Source organism: Suricata suricatta, chromosome 14, assembly GCF_006229205.1.
Source record: "Suricata suricatta isolate VVHF042 chromosome 14, meerkat_22Aug2017_6uvM2_HiC, whole genome shotgun sequence".
Classification (NCBI taxonomy): Eukaryota; Metazoa; Chordata; class Mammalia; order Carnivora; family Herpestidae; genus Suricata; species Suricata suricatta.
This window is the reverse complement of record NC_043713.1, coordinates 67234065-67250391: the sequence shown is the minus strand read 5'-3', so window position 1 is coordinate 67250391 and position 16327 is coordinate 67234065. Positions and strand designations below refer to the sequence as shown.

At 47.4% G+C, this 16327-nt stretch overlaps 1 protein-coding gene across 1 annotated transcript in view; it reads right to left on the bottom strand.

Moving 5' to 3' along the window:
* EMID1 (EMI domain containing 1) overlaps positions 1–16327 on the bottom strand; it is a 40173-nt gene that overhangs the window by 2014 nt on the left and 21832 nt on the right. Inside the window, exons 14-15 of the mRNA XM_029921605.1 lie at positions 7645–7689; positions 1481–1571 (exon numbers count right to left, since the gene is read on the bottom strand). Coding sequence (XP_029777465.1) covers positions 1481–1571; positions 7645–7689 — 136 coding nt within the window. The remainder of the gene's footprint in view (positions 1–1480; positions 1572–7644; positions 7690–16327) is intronic.

Below are 16327 nucleotides of genomic sequence, written 5' to 3'. Positions count from 1 at the left end.
CACAGAGGGTGGGTGTGGGCTTTCTAAGGTGACCAGCACTCACTCCCTGGGCTGCTGGATACAGTGGACTAAAGTGCAGGTAGGACTCCAAGGCTACAGTGTGTCCCTTCTGGTTCCTGTCCCTATCCTGAGAGAAGGGATGTGGAGACACCTGAAAAAGGTGCTGAGAGCCTGGGATTTGGTCCTTGGTCTCAAATCTGTGAGAGGGCAGGAAGTCTAGGAGATGGTCACTGATGTTTTTAAAAGTTAGGGAAGCCATGCGGCAAGGTGGGAGGAACTTGGAAGCAGACCACAGGCCCCTTGCAGCCTCCAGGCCTTTGTCCATGCAGAACTCTGTCAAGGCTGCCCTTTCTACCTTCTTGTAGGGATTTTTCATGCCCAATGCAAGTGTTCCCTTTCCAGGGAGGCTTCTCCAACCTATAGCCAGAAGTGACTGCCACTCACTCACATCCCTGTACCCCATGGCCCTTGTCTCTGTAGACACTGAGGATCCGCCGTCACTTGAGGGGCACAGAGCATCCGCCCAGACCTGGTACTCAGCAGGGGTGCCCTACAGTTTTGCTGAATGCAGGAGGCTTGGCTGTATCCCTGGCCCTCCTTCCTGCTTGGGGCCTCTCTTTCCTCATCTATAAAATAGATGCAAAGTTGGACATGGTGTCTGAGGCCCATGTGCACTGGCATACAAAGACTGGGCTGTGATATGGGCTTGTTGGTGGTCCATGTCCCACCCTGGACATGCACCTGCAGCCCCGCACCACCTGCCACAACCAGGTGGCCGGAGGTGGGAGAAGGATGGCCTCTTGAGGACCAGAGCTCAGCCCCAAGGGTGGCCAATCCCTGCGTCTCTCGAGGGCCACTCACAAGCACCGGTTTAATGGGGACGGCCCTCCTTTGCCCCACCATGACAAGCCAGGCACGGGGAGGGGTGCTGCCCACTTGGTGTCTAACCTTCCATGCCTTCTACCTCCCTTCAAGAGCCTTCTCAAACGGGGCCCTGCCAGATTCTCTAGCCTCACCTGTTGCTCCTTAGCAACCTCACAGAATGGGCCTCTTGGCTTTTGCCCATGCTGTTCCTGTGCCCGTTTTCTTGCCCCGATCCTTGCCCTTCAGGTCTTCACTTAGATGACACCTCCTCCAAGAAGCAAGCCCTCCCTGAGATGCCCTTCCCCACTCCCCAGCTGGGTCAGAGGCACTTCTGTGCTGTCACAGTACTCACTCCACCATGGTATTCCTCGCCCTGGGTCTAGCAGCCCATTCCAGGGCAATCCCCGTGTCCCTGCACCCTGTACTCCATGAGAGCGGGACTATGTCTGTCTTATCTGGGGGCCTGTGCCAGCAGGGTGTCAGGCACCATCTGCTGGCTGGCTGGAAGGACTAACGGAGGAGTGTCGCCAGCCTGGGTCCAGCAGTGGGAGGTGACTTCTGTGTCCCTAGGCCCTTCCTGGAAGGGGCTGCCCCTACCTGCCCGCCCTGCCGTTACCTGGCCAGATGATGGCTTCCAGCAGGGTGACTCGTCTGGCCAGGAGCTCCAGCTGAGCCTGCTGCTGCAGGAAGCTTTGTAAGCTAGGAGCCTGATGGGAGATCAAGAAGAGCAGACGGTGCGAGTCCGGCCTCCAAGGGCTGGGCCGGGGAGCCGAGGGTGGGGTGTAGGGGCCAGGCACCCGCCAGCTTCGAGGCAGGGGCCTGGGTGTGAGTCTCTATCGAGACCTCGGTCTCCCCTTCTAACTGGGGATAGGGCTTGCCTGGCTCCTCAAGTGACCAGATGGGTGGAGAAATTGGTGGGTGCATGCCTGCAGTGACAGTCTGGCTCTCTCCAGCCCCTAAAGGGTCCTGAAGGTCACGTTGGGAGGACCAGAGGAGGAACTGTAAGGTAGACACTTGGGGCCAGGAAGGCCTGCCCTGTGAGAGCCTCTGGGGGCTCCTGGGAGAGGGGCAGTCAGAACTGGTGGGTGGTATATTAGCTGGAGTACCGTGAGGACAGCCTGGCTTCATCACCCACAGTCTCCTGCACTTCTGGAGTTTAGTTCCATGACCTATGTCCTATGGGCTTGGGGACTGGCTCTCTTACCCATAATTTCTCTAGACCTAAATGAAACCTGGTTGGAGTCTGGATTCCTTACCCAAAACCCTCTTGTGGGCCTGGGCTCTGATTTTATTACCCACAATCCCCTGTTCTGCAGCAGTCTGGCTCTGTTACCCACAATCTCCTGCTGGAGTTTGGTTCCACGGCCCCTAATTTTTTCCAAACTCAAAGTCTGTCACCTCTGCTTCCCCTGCAGGCCTGGAAACCGCATTACCCACAATGCCCGGAGGCCCAGTCTAACCACAGAGGTGGGGGCCCAGGTTCCTAGGGCCCCCTTTCACCTGTGGAGGAGGGACCGGCCATTAAGGGATGGGTGGCCTTGTTCTCTCACGTCCTTACCTGCCTGGGGCAGGCACCTTTTCCAGCCTCATGACTGGGTCCAGGCAGCTCCACTCCTGGAGGGCCTGGGGAAGGCTGGTGGGTGGGGGCTGGGCTGTCCGTCTGTCTGTCTCTACTCACCATAGAGCCCAATCATTGTTTCCAAGATTAAAACCCTCTCAGCTAAAATCTTCAAAGCCTCGCGTAGTTGGTGCAACCCCTCCCCCTGTGGACGAAAGAGACAGATGCAGCCGTGAAGAGGGTAAGGGAGAGGGTCCTGCAAAGCTCGTTGGTGGCCCATGCCCCACCCTGGACATGCACCTGCAGCCCTGCACCACCTGCCACAACCCGGGGCCAGCGGACAGCCAGGGAAGACTGATAAGACCGGGAGAGGACGGGGCAGGGGAGGGGCAAGACAGGTGGAAGCAGCCCCCTCCGTAAGTCCTGATGGGTCCCAGTCGGCTGCTCTCTGCCCACACCCCTGCACATCTGCTGCACTGGGGGCAGGGTGATGCCAGCCCACAGGGGCCACACTGCCATCCCAGAGCCTGCCTTGGAGCCTGCCCTGGAGTTTGTCATGGGGCACCCCCAAATCTCTGTTGTCTGACACCTGTATGATTCCTGCCACACCCCTGGGCCACCTGCACTCTTGTTTACTTAATGTTCTTTAAACTGACTCACCCTTTGCCTTAATGCTACATTAACCTACCTCTAACGAATTCCATCAGTGGGATCAGGCTCCTTACTGATTTTCTTTCCATTAACATCAAAATGAATATAGGCAAGTAATATTAGAAAATGTTTGAGTGGCATCACTTTGGGGAAGTTGTGCTTAACAACTTGGAAAAGATGAGGAAGAGTTGAGGCTCAGGCCCAGGCCAGCCCTTCTCACTTTGGGCTCAATCCCTCCCCAGGTTCTGATGGTTCCAAGTCCGGGTTCAGGCCCCCGGCCCCACCCTCCCTTCAAAGCAGCATCTCTAGGTCTGTGGCCCCCAGGCCCAGAGATGTGGCAGTGGGCCCCCAGGACCCCTGTCCCAGGCCTCCCCACTCTGAGATACTGTCGGTTGCTACCCAGGGCTCAGGCTGGCCCTCACCTTCACTTCCAGTCTGTCTGTCTGTCCTTTCCTTCCCCAGCACGAGGTCCATGGTCTGGCTAAAACTTCACACTCCCTCACTCCTTCCTCTTTCCTAGCCCAGACTAAAGCTATTTCCAGAATGTCGATGTTTTAATTCCAACAGAGCACCCCAGGACAGCAAAGAGAACTACCCCAGCCTTCACATCTCTGGGAGTCTCTCTCAGTGTCCTCTACTTGGCACAGAGTACGTGAAGGGATGGGGTAGCGTGTGCACATTGCTAAAATTGAAATCCAGCATCTAACAACCAAGCGACCTCCCAACATGTCTGTGAGCCTGCTGTGGCCTTGCAGGGGCTGTCCGTTATAACCCAGCTGTCCTGTCCACATCACAAGGATTGGACTACCCTTAGGCCACTGACTGGACAGTGCAGCCTAAGGGTCACAGTCACCATGGGCGGCCCACCAAAGTAATCCCTCTTCGAGTATTACAGAAGCAGGATCTAAAAATGGATGACCTTCAGAAACCATGTTAAGCCACTCCCAGCATGGACAGTGGGACAAACTGGCCTCGTGAACCATCTGATAAGATGTAATAAGAGGGCACTACATCCCCTACCAGCGCTCCTGCCAAGAGCATTTAGCTGCGGCTCATCTCAAGGAAACAATCAGACACATCTCGATAGACGGTGGGACACTCACAAAAAGACAAAGTCAAGAGAAGAAGAAAAGGACAGGGACTGGTCTAGATTAAAAGACGTTAGACTTGTAACAACCAAATGCAATGTATGAATCTTGATGAGTTCGTAGGTTTAAAAAGGAACTGCTAAAAAAAAAGGCATTTGGGGACAACGGGTAACATTTGTAAGGTCAGTGATACATAACTTTAGATCGTCATTTCGCTCCATCAATGTCAGCTTTCTTAGGTGTGGTATTGGGCCTTTTGGGGAGAACATCTGCATTCTTTTGAGATACACACTGATGTGTTAGGGGAAATGTGGATGAGGTTTGCAACTTACTTTCAAAAAGTTGTTTGTTTTTTTAAAGTCTGTAAATATAAGAGAAAGAGCAAATGTGGCAAAATACTAATAGTTGGTCTGGTGAGTGGACGGCAGGAGGGTATTCATTCTGGATTTTCCTACACATTTGAAAATTTTCAAAGTGAAAATTGGAGGAAAACACATAACACAAAATTTCTGCCATTTGGATCCCTTCCAAGAGGAGAGACCTGTGGTTTATACTGGTAGAATCCCAGTCCCCTCCGGTCCCAGGACTGGGTATACAGGGCCTGCTGCACACCCCGTGCTCAGCTTCACACCAGACACCTCCCATGTTCCACGGACGGGACCCAGGGGGGCTTCTCCTTGCTCTCTCCTATAGAAGTTGCCTTTGCTTCTCGCTCCCCTTCACAGCCCAACCAGCACCACGTCTCTGTTAGTCCACTGACATCCATCCATCCTCACTGCCCTCCTTCCAGGTCCAGCTCCCGGGGGCTCTTGCCAGGATGACCACAACAGACTCCTGCCTGGTGTCTCTCTTTCTGGTTCTCCCATGTTGCCCCCTTCTCCCATCTGTCTCCGTATGGCAGCCAGAGGGACGGTTTGCCAACAGAAATCTGACTGTGTCCTTTTGCTGCTGTTAAATCCCTTAGTGACTCTCCACTGTCCACAGAATGAAGTTCGAATTCCTCAATATGGCCTCCTAAGTCCTGTTAGCCTATTTGACCTCCGCCTCACCCCTCGACTGTCAAACTGTACCATGCCAAGTATTTGCAGCTCCTTGGCTACCCCAGGTTCACTCCAGCCCCAAGGCCTTTGTTCATGATGTTCCCACTCCTCTGCCTGAACTTCACCTTTTGCTTGATTAATGCACTTTTCAGGCCTCAGCTCCCATCTCTTCCTCCAGGAGGACGCTAAATCCTCCCCCATCACAGCTGAGCTCCCTCTGTCCTGTTGCTGCTGTTACTGGTCTGTTACCCCCCCTTCCCGTCCCCTTCCCACTGTGACCACTCTGAGGGTGGGGACTGTGGTCCAAATCACATCTATGTCCACAGTGCCCAGCTTGGGGACTGGCACCCACTGAGGAAGGGGTAATTTCCCCGATCCTAGGAGCTGAAAATCCTGGGTTTCAGTTCCAGCTCTGCCAACAATTTGCTCTGTGGAGTTGGGCCTCAGTTTTTCCTGTCTGAATAAGAGGTACGAGCTTCACTCTAGATGGGCTGGCTCATCCCAATCTGGGGCAGTGCCTGCACTTTATGCTCATGACCACTGGGTGTCACTGCCGAGCTGCAGTTGGACCAGTGGCTCAGGTCTATCTGGGGGTGGTAGACCTCAGGGCCCTTCCATACACTGGGACTCATCTCCATCTACCCCCAACAGAGCTGGTTCCCCAGTCCCCAAAGCCTCATGCTGATGCCAGCCCAGCAGCACCCCCCCGCCCCCCGCCCCACCGGCAGGCGGCAAGCAGGGGCAGAAATATAGGTGGGCGACAGGGAGGAAAGAGGATGGGCAGGGCCCTGCTACCTCTTGGGTGGCCCCTCCCACAGGTTGTCCTGAGTTCAAGTCCTGGTTTGAGATAGTTAAGGCATCCATTCTCCTCCCAGAATTTCCATGCATGGATGAAGCTGCGTAACCTAATTCAGCCTCACTTCACCTCTCCCACCTCTCCTGGGCTGAGTAGGAAACATGTTCCCAGAGTGGAGGTGGCCAGTGACAGGCCCAGGGGAGGCGGAAGGCTGGGCTCACTGGGTCTGCCTGACCCCCAGCCCGGCTCATGCCCTTACTGGTAGCATGCTTAAGAGACTCTGGAGCTACTCTGGAATGAAGAGGGGTGTGGGGAGTGGAGTGACAGCAAGGGGCTGGGGGAGGTTTGCCAGAGAGGTAGCAGGGTACCAGACGTCATGGGAAGACATGGGGAAGGGCTCGTGCAGGGTGAGGGGCTCCCACGGCTGTATCGATCACTGACCCCACAGTCAGGAGCAGAGAGGGCAAGGCAGGTGCTGGGTGCATCCCATGTCCTCATTAACTAGTGCCTGCTGGGAAGTAGGGCACGCCAGCCAGACTGCACCCAGACAGGGTTGGGGGAAAGGGAGGCACGGTACTAGTCTCTTGAGGAGCTTCCCAGTTTTCTCTCCTGTAGGAGTGTCTGCCTCCACCCTGTCCATTTTCCAATGTCTACATCACAGTGGTTTCTAGGTCCCTGCATGGTGGGACTTTTGGTCCTCTCCCCTTGTATTTCTTGGATGGGTCAATTTCTAGGCCTGGGAATTCATTCACTGCAATCATAACCAATTATCGTAAAGGTCTCTAGGAACCCCCTGTGCTTCTCAGGTCTCCTATGTCATATATGCTATGTCTCCTGTGTATGTGACAATTTCTAGGCCTCCCTTCTCAATCTTCATGGGCTTCTTTGTTTATAGTGGTTTTTAGATGGCCTCATCTCATTTTCCCTGGTTCTCCCATGCATGATAGTTTCTAGGCCTCTCCTTCTACTCCCCTTGGGTCTCCTATGTATGTGATGGTGTCTAGGACCTCATGTTAATTACAGGTCTTTTGAGAATAGTGGAGTCTAGGTCCCCTGACCTCATTGACCATGTACAGCATATACATAATGGTTTCTAGGTCTCCCTTCCTGTGCTCCATGGATTTCCTGTGTTTACGGTGGCATCTAGGTCCCCTATCCCTTTTACTACGGGGCCCTCACCATTTCTATGCCTCCCTTCTTATGCTTCACAAATTTCTCAAGGCCCCCAGTCCTATTCTTTTGTGTGGATATTGTCTTCACGCCTCCCTTTCTTCTGCAGACAAAGGAGCAGAAGCCAAGGCCCTTGCTGGGAAGGGACTATGGAGGCAGAGGATGCAGTCTGACTGGGTCATTCAAACCACCCAGGAGGAACAGGCAGGCTCACCCTGGCTTGGAAAGGCCACTGAGGGAAGGCGGAGACAGGGACGAAGACAGAGACGGAGAGCATGGGGTCTGCTGATAAGGCTGGCCCTGTCTGGTTGGGAGGGACAGGATAGGGTGGGGCCTAGAGAGGAGATCTGTCAAGCCTCCTTCCTAGGAGGCCAGGTTGCAGTGAGGATTTGGATGAGGTGCCCCCACTCCTAGTGATCTCCTGAGTGCCCAGAGCAGGAAGGGGCAGTGGGAGGTCAGCGCTCAGCTGGAGCTTACCCAGTGGCTCTTCTCACCAGGGTCTCCTTTGGGGCCAGGTTCTCCCTGCAAGGAGAGATAGAGGTAGAAGCAATGAGAGAGGGAAGGAGAGAGGGAGAGTGGGATAAGGAAGGAGGGGAGGAGACGGGGAAAGACGGAAAGAGAGACTAGAAGAAACAAGAAGGCTGAGAGAGACAGAGAGTGGCTTCTATTAGACTAACACTAGATTAAATGCAAAAACAAAAAAACAAAAAACAAAAAAGACCCACACCAAAAAAACCACAATGATTTGAAGACAATGGAACGTTATAAAGAGCAGCCAGAAACCGGAAGCTCTTCAACTTTTGAAAGGTGGGAACTACACTGAGTAAAAAATAAATACGGTGTTTTCTCTGAGGGCACACCCCAGCCCCCTCAGCCTGGCAAATAGCTCAAGCAGAAAGCTTTATAGTCTTACTGGGCTGAAGAATCACAGGTTGGAGCTGAGACTGCCACAGGAGAGGGGAATTGAAAGGAAATACTGGATAGCAGGGAGCCACAGTAGGGGAGTGAAATCTATGTAAATACCCCCTCTGATGCTTGGATGGTCCACGGTCCATCCTAAAGTCACAAGCTGAGTCCATCCCACATGCTGGACCAAAAATCAACACTCCTGAGGGGAAGATAATAGAACCCAGATTCTCTTTATTATCTATATTGTCCAGTATGCAATAATAATTACTAGATATGTAAAGAAAGAGGAAAATGTGACCCACAATCAAGAGAAAAATAAGTCAGTAGAAAGAGATCCATAGCCAACCCAGATTTTGGGTTTAGTAGACACAAAGTTTAAAGTATCTGTGATGTTTATCATCAGGGAAATCCAGGGGTGCCTGGTTGGCTCAGTCAGGTAAGTGTCTGACTCTTGATTTCAGTTCAGGTCATGATCTTATGATTCATGAGAACTAGCCCCACATCAGGCTCTGTGTTGCCAGCATGGGACTTGCATGGGATTCTCTCTCTTCTCTCTCTCTGCCCCTCCCACAGTTTGCACTCCCTCTCTCAAAATAAATAAATAAACATTAAAAATAAAAAAACAATAGGGGCACATGGGTGCCTTAGTCAGTTGAGTATCTGACTTCGGCTCTGGTCATAATCTCATGGTTTGTGGGTTTGAGCCCCCATTGGGCTCTGTGCTGACAGCTCAGAGCTTGGAGCCTGCTTCACATTCTGTGTCTCTCTTCCTGTCCCACCCCTGCTTATGCGCTCTCTCTCAGAAATAAATGAGCATTTTAAAAAAGGCATCTTCTAAAAAATGATAAAATATCTGATATTTATCATTAGGGAAATTCAAATCAAAACTACAATGAGATACCACCTCATACATGTCAGAATGGGTAAAATCAACAAGACAAGAAACAATAGGTGTTGGTGAGGATGCAGAGAAAGGGGACCCCCCCCTTACACTATTGATGGGAATGCCGCTGTGCAGCCGCTGTGGAAAACAGTATGGAGGTTCCTCAAAAACTTAAAAATGGAACTACCCTATGACCCACTACTGAGCATTTGCCCAAAGAACACAAAAATGATAATCCAAAGGGATACATATATCCTGATATTTACAGCAGCATTATCTGTAATAGTCAAATTATGGAAATAGCCCGAGTGTCCACTACTTGATGAATAAAGATGTGGTATATGCATACAATGGAATATTATTCAGTCATAAAAAAGAACGAAATCTTGCTATTTGCAATGGCATGGGTGGAGCTAAAGAATATAATGCTAAGTGAAATAGGTCAGACAGAGAAAGACAAATATCTTATGATTTCACTCACATGTAGAATTTAAGAAACAAAACAAATGAGCAAAAGAGAAAAAAAAAGAGAGAGGTGGAGGGGGGCAAACTAAAAGACTCTTAACTATAGAGAACAGACTGATGGTTGCCAGAGGGGAGTGGGGGGGGGGGTTGGGTGGAACAGGTGATGGGGATTAAGGAGTGCGCTTACTTGGATGAGCACCTGGTGATGTTTGGAAGTGCCGAACCCCTATATTGTACACCTGAAACTAATATTACACTGGCTGCTAATTATCAGAATTTAAATACAAACTTAAAGTATCTGTGATAAATATGTTAAAGAATGTAGTGGAATTGATAAATGGTGGTGAGATGCAGAATTTCAGATCATGAATACTGTTACTACTGGCCATAACAGAAGAAAGAATTAGTTAACTTGAAGACAGGTCAAGGCAATAACTCAAACTGAAGAGCAAAGAGAAAAAAGATTAAAAAATAAAGTTAATGGAACCTCACTGACTCATGAGAGATTATTAAGTAATAATTGGAGTCACAAAAGGAGAGAAGAGAGTACAGAAACAGAACAAATGTTGGAGAAATATTAACCAAAATTTCCCCCCAAAGTTGATTCAAAACAAAACAGTTCTTTTGTTTCTGGTATGACACATAAGGATCTCAGAAATCACCATTCTGTCCTAATAACAAGTAAAACACTGAAAATATTGAAAAATCAACAATTCCTGTAAAGCTATCTAAGATGTGAGGTCACAGCACAAAGCACTGTCCCCCAAATTGCAGAGAGAGAGGTAGATTACTATTTACTGAGCAGAAGCCTCTCTGGGAACCAGCGCCAGGGTGGGAAAACCCAAATGTAACTGCCAATCGCTGGTGGCTCAGTGTGGACAACTCTGAGAGTTAAACATTCCAGAAGGACACAGTTTTTGGAGAATATTGACACCTGTGTGAGTTTTACTCGCAAGCTTTGTCAGGTCCTTACAGTGAGTGAATGCTGTAGAAAAATCTCATGCTTTCGTTTCTTTTTTTAATGTTTTGTTTATTTTTGAGAGAGAGGGAGAGAGAGAGAGAGAGAGAGAGAGCGAGAGCATGAGCAGGGAAGGGTCAGAGAGAGAGGGAGACACAGAATCTGAAACAAGCTCCAGCTCTGAGCTAGCTGTCAGCACAGAACCCAATGTGGGGATCGAACACACGAACCGTGAGATCATGACCTGAGCCAAAGCTGGACGCTTAACCGACTGAGCCACCCAGGCGCCCATCCTTGTGCTTTGCTTTAGGCAGCAGGAAGGGGGAAAGGTACCATCTTGAAACACACCAGCGCATTCTGTTCTTCTCAGGAAGGCCTGCCCTCAGGAGAAACTATTTTTATCAGAGCCTAACCTGCTGGGGTCTTATCAGAGCCTAACTGACCTGAGGGGAGGGAAATACCCAACTATAGCTGGCGTTAGCTTTACGCGTGGGGGAAGAGAAATATCCCAGCTCAGCCCGCTTTAGCTATCTTGTCCCACCTGAGGGGAAATTAAAAAATAAACACAAAATTAAGAGGCATTGGTGGAGTTCACAGTGCAGGGACATAGGCTTACCACAAGACTGAGACCCAACCGTGGGACTATGGAACGCTTCCTCTCACCGCACACCTGACCACTACATTACTCTTTACTGGAGTAACGAGGCCTTTCACTCCAGATGTACTGCTTAAGGTGTTCTCTTTCTCTCCACCCCCCCCCCCGCCCCCGCCGCTTTGCCCCTCCCTGGCTTGCACACGCACACATGCACATGCTTTCTCTCTCTCAAAAAAAAAATTGTCTACCTTCTAACCAAAAATTACAAGGCATACCAGAAGGCAAGAAACAGTTTTAAGAGAGTGAGCAAATATCAGAACTAGAGGTAGATATGGCATGGATGTTGGAATTATCAGGGCAGGAATTAGGAAAAAAAACCCTATGATTAAAATTCTAAATTAAATTTCCATTAATTTTAGTGGAAAAAAATTGACATTGACAACATAGATAATGTGAACAGAGAAATAATTCTAAGACTCCAAAAGAAATGCTAGATTTCAGGCGAAGATCCTCTTCATAGAGTCAGTTAGCTAGGGGTAATCACATTTTTTCCCAGGCCTCTTAAGAAATACTTAAGTCCACAAGGCACCTGTGTGGCTCAGTCAATTGAGTGTTTGACTCTTGATTTTGGCTCAGGTCATGATCCCAGGGCTGTGGAATCGAGCCCTGCCCAGGCTCCTTGCTGAGCTTGGAGACAGCTTAAGGTGTTCTTTCTCCCCCCCCCCGCCCCCCGCTTTGCCCCTCCCTGGCTCGCACATGCACATATGCACATGCTTTCTCTCTCTCTCAAAAAAAATTCTCTTTCTCTCTTTTTCTCTGCCCCTCTGCCCTACTCGTGCACACACTCTCTCTAAAAGAAAGGGGGAAAAATAGGAAAAAAAAAAACAGAAATACTTCAGTTCTAACAAAGGCCTTTCTTTCCAGTATTGGGAGCCATGGTCCAGAAATACAACTTCAACAGAATTTCATCCCAGACTGTCCCCTCCCTAAAATTCTACCTACAGCAGAAAATAACAAAAACACGACCTGTAGTTACAAGTCCGTCAGTTTCCTGGCTAAGCTTCCACATTCCCTTTATTATTTATTTTTTTAAGTTTATTTACTTATTTATTATGAGAGAGGGAGAGAGAGCACGCGGGAGGGGAAGAGAGAATCCCAAGCAGGCTCTACACTGTCAGCACAGAGCCTGATGTGGGGCTCAAACTCATGAACTCTGAGATCATGATTTGAACTGAAACCAAGAGCTGGATGCTTAACTGACTGAGCCACCAGATGCCCTTCACACTCCTTTTAAAGATACCTTTCAGGAGCACCTGGGTGGCTCAGTCAGTTCAGCATCTGACTTTGGGTCAGGTCATGATCTCGTGGTTCATGGGTTTGAGCCCTATGTTGGGCTCTAGCAGATCCTTGAGCCTGCTTTGGATTCTTTGTCTCCTTCTTTCTGTCCCTCCCCTGCTCATGCTCTGTCTCTCTCTCTCTCTCTCTCTCAAAAATAAATAAATGTCAAAAATTTTAAAAATTTAAAAAATAATTTAAAAATATAAAAATAAAGATACCTTTCAAGGAGAAAGACTGGAAAGGAGCACATGGGGGGTTTCAAAGGTACTGATAAGGTTTTATTTCTTTTTTTTTAAAAATAGTTTGTTGTCAAATTGGTTTACATACAACACCCAGTGCTCTTCCCCACAAGTGCCCTCCTCCATCACCACCACCTCTTTTCCCCCCTCCCCCTTCAACCATCAGTTAGTTTTCAGTATTCAATAGTCTCTCAAGTTTTGCGTCCCTCTCTCCCCCCAACTCTCTTTCCCTCTTCCCCTCCCCCTGGTCCTCCATTAGGTCTCTCCTGTTCTCCTGTTAGACCTATGAGTGCAAACATATGGTATCTGTCCTTCTCCGCCTGACTTATTTCGCTTAGCATGACACCCTCAGGTCCATCCACTTTCCTACAAATGGCCAGATTTTGTTCTTTCTCATTGCCATGTAGTACTCCATCGTGTATATATACCACATCTTCTTGATCCACTCATCACGTGATGGACATTTAGGCTTTTTCCATGTTTTGGCTATTGTTGACATTGCTGCTATGAACATTGGGGTACATGTGCTCCTAGGCATCAGCATTTCTGTATCTCTTGGGTAAATCCCTAGCAATGCTATTGCTGGGTCATAAGGGAAGGTTTTATTTCTTAAGCTTGGTGTTGGGCACACAAATATATGATTTAGTATTTTTATTTAGATTTTTCAGGTTAAGAACTTGCATATACATTTAAGAAAATACTAGAGATTGAAAACTTGTAACAGAAATGAAGAATGCCTTTGATGGGCTCATTAGTGGACTGGACATGGTGAAGGAAAGAATCCCTGAACTTGAAATTATGACAATTAGAAGCTTCCCAAACTGAAAAGCAGTAAGAACAGAGACTGAAAAAAGCAGAACAGAATATCCAAGAATGATAGGACAATCACAAAAAAGTATAACATACATATAATGAGAACATGGGAAAGGAAAGAGAAATATAGGAACAGAACCAGTATTTAAAGCAATAATGACAGAGAATTTCCCAAATTATCAGACACCAAGCTACAGAATAGGAAGTTCAGAGAACATGAAGCAGGATAAATGCAGCCCCCTCCCCAATACTACATCCTGGGCATATCATATTTAAACTTCAGAAAATCAAAGGTAAAAAAATATCTTGAAAGGGGGCCTAATTGGCTCAGTCTGTATTGCATGTGATTCTTGATCTTGGGGTTGTGAGTTACTAGTCTAGTTACATTCTAGCACTAATCAAAAGAAAATGAGAGTAGCTATATTAATTTGAGACAGAACAGAATTCAGAGCAAGGAAAATTATCATGGATAAAGAGGGGTAATACATAATGATGATAAAGAGATCAATACTCCATGAAGACACAACAATCCTTAATGTGTAGGTGCCTAACAACAGAGCATCAAAATATACGAGGCCAAGGGGTGCCTGGGTAGCTCAGTCAGTTAAGTGTCCAACTCTTGATTTTGGCCTAGGTCATGATCTCATGTTTGTGAGATCGAGCCCCAAAATGGCCTCTGTGCTGATAGCACGGAGCCTGCTTGGGATTCTCTCTCCCTCTCTCTCTCTGCCTCTCCCAACTTGTACTCTCTCTTCAAAATAAATAAACATTAAAAAATTATTTAAAAATTTAAGGGGCACCTGGGTGGCTCGGTTGGTTAGGCGTCCAACTTCGGCTCAGGTCATGATCTCACAGTTCGTGAGTTCAAGTCCCGTGTCGGGCTCTGTGCTGACAGCTCAGAGCCTGGAGCCTGCTTTGGATTCTGTGTCTCCCTCTCTCTCTGCCCCTCCCCTGCTCATGCTCTCTCTCTCTCTCTCAAAAATAAAATAAACATTAAAATTAAAAAAATTTTTTTTTAAATATACGAGGCCAAAACTGATAGAACTCCAAGGAGAAATAGATAAATCCACTATTAGAGTTGGAAACTTTAAGATCCTCTGTTAGAATTGGACAGATCCAGCCAGGCAGGAAATCAGAAAGAACATAGTTGATGGGTGCCTGGGTGGCTTAGTGGGTTAAGTGTCCAACTTCAGCTCAGGTCACGATGTCATGATCTTGCAGTTCATGAGTTCGAGCCCCACATCAGGCTTGTGCTGACAGCGCAGAGCCTGGGCTGCTTCAGATTCTGTGCCTCCTTCTCCCTCTGCCCCTTCCCCACTCACACTCTATCTCTATCTCTCTCTCAAAAATATGAATAAACATTTAAAAAGTTAAAAAAAAGAGCATAGTTAAAATCAACAATACCATCAATCAACTGGATATAATTGACATCTATAGACCATTTCATCCAACAACAGATTACACATTCTTCTCAAGCTCATATGGAACATTCAGGGTCATAAAATATATCTCAACAAATTTCAAAGAATAGAAAGCATTCCATGCATGTTCTTAGGCCACAATGGAATTAAACTAGAAATTAATAACAGAAAGATAACTGGAAACTCCCCCAAATACTTGGAAATTAACCAACAGACTTCTAAATAACACATGGGTCAAATAAGAAATCTCAAGAGACATTTAAAAATATTTTGAACAACATAAAAATAAAATTGCAACTTGCCCAAATTTATGGGGTGTATCAAAAGCAATGTTTAGGTGGAAATGTATTGCACTGAATGCATATGTTAGAAAAGAAGAAAGATCTGGGACACCAGCATGGCTTAGTCTGTTAAGCCTCTAACTTTTGATTTTAGCTCAGGTCACAAATTCAAGGTTGTGGCATCAAGCTCTGCATTGGGCTCCGCACTAACAGCATGGAACCTGCTTGAGATTCTTTCTCTCCCTCTCTCTGTGCCTCTGCCCCCCCCCCCATGCTCTCCCTCTCTCTCTCTCAAAATAAAGAAACTTAAAAAAAAAAAAAGAAGAAAGATCTAAAATCAATAATCTAAGCTTTGATTTTGGAAAAGTAGAAAAAAAGGAGAGTAAATTAAATCTAAAGTAAGTAATATAGAAGAAATAGTAAAATTAGAGCAGAAATCTATGAAATTGAAAGCAGGAAATCAATAGAGAAAATCAACAAAACCAAAAGCTGGTTCTTTGAAAACATCAATAAAACCGACAATCCCCTAGCCAGGATAATTAAAAGAGAAAAAAAAAAAAGGCACAAATGACTAACACTGAAATAAAAGGGGGGACATCACTACAGATCCCCTGGACATTAAAAGGATAAAATGAAATATTATCAACAACTTTATGCCAACAAATTTAACAATCTAGATGAACTAGACCAATTTTTCGAAAAATACAGTCTGCCAAAAGAACAATACACAATCTGAATAGATCTAGATCTATTTTTTAAGTTTATCTATTTATTTTGAGAGAGAGAGCACACGCACAAGCAGGGGAGGGACAGAGAGTGAGGGGGAGGGAATCCCAAGCAGGCTCCATGCTGTCAGCACGTCACTCTCATGTCAGGCTACATGCCGTTACTGCTGAGATCATTACCTGAGCTGAAATCAATAGTCAGACACTCAACCAACTGAGCCACCCAGGTACCCCTTGGCTCAGGTCTTGATCTCAGGGTTGTGAATTCAATCACACTGGGTGTGGAGCCTATTTAAGGAGAGAAAGGAAGGAAAGGAAAGGAAGGAAAGGAAGAAAGGAAGAGAGAGAGAGACAGACAGACAGACAGACAGACAGAAAGAAAGAAAGAAAAAAGAGAGGAAAAGAAATTGAATAAATCAACCATTAATAAAAGCACCAACACCAGAGGAATTCATTGGTGAAATGTAGCAAACACTTAAGGAAGAAATTATACCAATTCTCTACAATCTCTTTCAGAGGATAGAAGCAGAAAT